At 14.6% G+C, this 4,050-nt stretch overlaps 1 protein-coding gene across 1 annotated transcript, besides 3 other annotated features; it reads left to right on the forward strand. All coding sequences in view use genetic code 6, as the record gives it.

Moving 5' to 3' along the window:
* Positions 1 to 619: 619 nt before the first annotated feature.
* Positions 620 to 718: a microsatellite.
* A 149-nt stretch (positions 719 to 867) lies between these two features.
* IMG5_164020 (vacuolar sorting protein, putative) lies at positions 868 to 2,209 on the forward strand (the record flags this gene model as incomplete). Its single annotated transcript, XM_004030245.1, has 7 exons — positions 868 to 1,016; positions 1,069 to 1,211; positions 1,258 to 1,331; positions 1,447 to 1,597; positions 1,778 to 1,890; positions 1,937 to 2,067; positions 2,123 to 2,209. The coding sequence occupies exons 2-7, from the start codon at positions 1,084 to 1,086 to the stop codon at positions 2,207 to 2,209; spliced, it is 684 nt and encodes a 227-aa protein (XP_004030293.1). The 5' UTR covers positions 868 to 1,016; positions 1,069 to 1,083.
* Positions 2,199 to 2,265: a microsatellite.
* Positions 2,212 to 2,259: a microsatellite.
* Positions 2,266 to 4,050: the final 1,785 nt, after the last annotated feature.

Here is a 4,050-nt window from a genome sequence, read left to right on the forward strand (position 1 = left end):
TTTTTAAGTTTTTTTTTGCACCCAGTTTTTGTCTTCTTAAGTTCATGTTTTTATTTAAATTTAAATAAATAATATGAAGAAGAGGCTTTTCATAAATTTTCTTAATAATTTTTAGAGGATTATGATCAAAGTTTGTAAGTTTAATTAATAGAACCATAAAAAAAATTGCCTATTCAGTATTTTTTAAAAAGGAAAAATAATAAAAATATTTTGGTTGAAATAATAAATCAAAATATTACAGAAAATTATATAAGGAATATGTAAAGTGAAATAAAAGAAAAATTAAAAAAATTAGATAAATAAAAAATGGGTATTTTATTGAATTTTAATAATTAGTAGGTTGATAGTTCTAATTCTGTAAGATAAATTATTAAATTTTTATATTGGCTAAAAAATATTGAAAAGTTAAATGTTTTTATTATTGGGTTGTCTGATATATTAGCCGAAGATCTTTATTTATATAACGATAACCTTTTTTAAGCTAATTCTATTTTTTTGGAGGTCAATTGATTATTTTTTTATTAATATATATTTATCTTATTGTATTATTATTTTTTTATAAAAAAAAAAAAATTTTTTCTAAAAAATAATTTAGAATTTTCGAATACATAAATTAAATTAAATTACTTTTATTTTTTTATTATATAATAATATAAAATATTATCAAATTATTTGATTTTTTTATTTACAAATAATATTAATATTTCTAAATTTATTTTTTTACAAATTTTATTATATCTTTATGGTTGATAAAAGCTAGTTTTTAATAAAACCGGATTTGATACCTGAAATCGGTAATGAGTAACTTTTGGGAACTTATAAAAATGTTAGATTTTGGGACAAGTAAATTCTAATTCTTAGAAAAACATATATTTAAATTAAATAGAAAAGCATAAATTTAAGTTACTGATTTAGATCTTTAAATAACTACACATAAATTATTAGCAAAATCAAATATAAATAAGAATTTGGCATTTATAATATTGTTAGAAAATTTAATAGAACATAAAGAAATAGTATATTATATATTTAATAAAATTAATAAAATATTGAAAATAAATATTAAAGTGGGAAGGAATTATAATGTTTAAAAAATTAGTTGCGTTTAAAGTTAAATATTATAATTAAACAAAAATAGAATTTAGATTTTAAAATGGCTTAACTGATGCAATAGCATAACTTAGGGGTGCTTTAAATAGAAAATAATGGAAGTATATTTAAACATAAAATATAATTAAATTAATTTCTTTAAAATAGATAAGATCCTTCTGTAAAATAATTTACAAATTAAATAGATAAAGTTTTAGCTGGAAATGTTTATACTGGGATGAGTATTTTAAATTTTTAAAAAATTATATATAAATAATTGTTAAGATTAATGGGTTAAATAAGAAGAAAATAAATAAATTTAATAAAAAAGTGTATTAAATAACACTTTTTAAAAAGGAGATTTATAAAGTTTATTTTAAAATGCAAAAGAATTGAGAGAAATAAGCGAATATTTAAAAAAAAATATAAACTCTTATGATAAAACGAGAGAAATATCAGAGGCTGATAATATATTAAATGATCTAGGATATTATTAAATAATTTCAAAGTAATTATAATTTAAATGCATACATTTATTTATTTAATAACAAAAAAATAGAGAAGAATCAGGAAATAGTTATATAGATGATTTAGCAAAATAAATATATAAAATGTGTGTTGATTTATTCCCTAAATTAGGATAAATTATAAGTCTTTTAGATATATACTATTTCATTAATAAAAAAAGGTCTACATGTTTATTAAGTGCTGGGGAAGTCTTATAGGCTTGTCAAAAATTTTAATAATTAGGATTTAATGCAAAAGTTAATGAATATGATGGAATCAAAGTCATTGAATCAAGTAATTTTATATAAAAATTTTATTTATTTTTTAAAATAAAATAAAGCCACATATAATGAAAATGAAGATTTTTAAAATAATATAGGAAAATATATTAGTTATGAAATAGGAGTTACAGCTGAATAATTAGCTAAAAATTTAAAACTATCAGTTTAAGTTACAAGAATTAAATTAAATGTATATTTTTAATAGTGATTTTGTAATAATGTTAATATTTATTTTTATTTTTTAGAAAGCTATGAGTATAGGAAAAGTAATATTAGCAGATAGAATTGAAGGGAAATCATATTTTAAAAATATTATTTTGGATTTAAAATGACTTTATTTTTGATTCATTATTTTAAAAACTTTATTTTTGATTCATTATTTAAAAAAAAAAAATATTAAGAAAATATAAATCTAAAAAAAGATTAAAAATAAATATATATTAATTTATATTTTAATAAAAAAAGATATTATAATACAAAGTTCAAAAATATATATTACTTTTTAGCATTATTATTTTTTATATTATTTCTTTAATTTTTTTAAATACAAATTTCAATCACTAAAAAAATATGAGAAAAATTAGATTATGGCCTTTTTTATTATTGAATTTTTAAAAAATACAGAAAAAATAAAAATCTCTTAAAAATTAATATTATTTTTCTTTTTAATAAATTTTTTAAAGAAATATCATTTTTTTTATAATATAATTAAAAAATAAAAAGATTTATTTAAAAAATGGAAATTAAAAAATAGATTAAAATATGTATGTATGGAAAACCTAAAAGTGGCAAACAAAGTATAATAGGAAAATATGTTTATGATAATAAAAAAACATTTAATATTTTTATAATGATATAATTCATATACAAAATGTATACCTAAACAATGAAAATATTGTTGATTTAATTATTTATAAAATAAACAAATATACTGATATTGCTATATATACAGATAGTTAATCTTTATTTTATTATGTTATTGACTTAACGTTAAAAGAGAATTAGGATGAATATGAGAATGTTATTTCTACTGTATATAAATATAATATTCCTATTTTAATTATAGGAACTAAAATCGATTTAGATCATTAAAATATAAATAGTAGTATTAATGTTTTGGAATAAATTATGCAATAATACAGTTAAAATATTAAATTTATTTAGACTAGTTCTTATTTAAGTAAAAATATTTCTGAAGTATTTTAAAAATCTTTTGAATTAAATTAAATGAATATTAATAAATTTATTTTATAATAAAATTAGCTTATTTATATTAAGTCTAAATAAAAAGAAATGTAAAAAAACATTTATTATAAAAGTTGTTTTTGAGTTTTTCATTAAGTATATATTTAAGTAATTTAAACTTTTTTTAATTGTAAAAAAGTTAAAGATTTATAAAAAAAAAAAATATTTTAATTTAAATTATTAATATCTATATTTTTTTATTAAAAAATAAAATAAATAAATATATTTTCTAATTATAAATAAATGGAAATAAAATATGAAAAAAATATTATTTTTAAAATATATTTATTATACAAATAAATTAATATTAATAAAAAAATTACTAAAATTTTATATATATTTAAATAAAATATATATATATTCATATATTTATTAATTAACAATTTTTTATTAAAATATATTTATACTTGAAATCAATTTTTTTTTTTATTTTATTAAATAAATAATTAAAAATTTTATAATTTGATTGAATTATTATTAATAATATACTTTCTAATATAAATCTTTATTTTAAATAATATATGTTACTAACAATTGTAATTTGTTTAAATAAATAGAATTATTTTTTATTTGTTTCATAATTATTCTATCTTTTATTTTGTCTAAATGTAATAATTATACATTTCTAATGCCTATTTTAGCAATTATAAATAATTAACATATAATTAATAAATACTCTATTATGATTCTAAATAAGAGAAAATATTTAAATTTTTAATTATTATATTATTTATATTAAATACATGCTTTAAAAAAAATTTGGTTATATTTTTTAAATTTGCATTATTTTAATATACCTCGTTTAGCTATTATTAAATAATTAATTTAAATATTTATACATTAAATGATACTTTCTTAATTTTAAATAAGATATATACTAAATATTGTAATATTATTAATTGATTATACCCACTTTTTATAAATAATT

Source organism: Ichthyophthirius multifiliis (assembly GCF_000220395.1).
Source record: "Ichthyophthirius multifiliis unplaced genomic scaffold scaff_1120509251229, whole genome shotgun sequence".
NCBI lineage: Eukaryota > Ciliophora > Oligohymenophorea > Hymenostomatida > Ichthyophthirius > Ichthyophthirius multifiliis.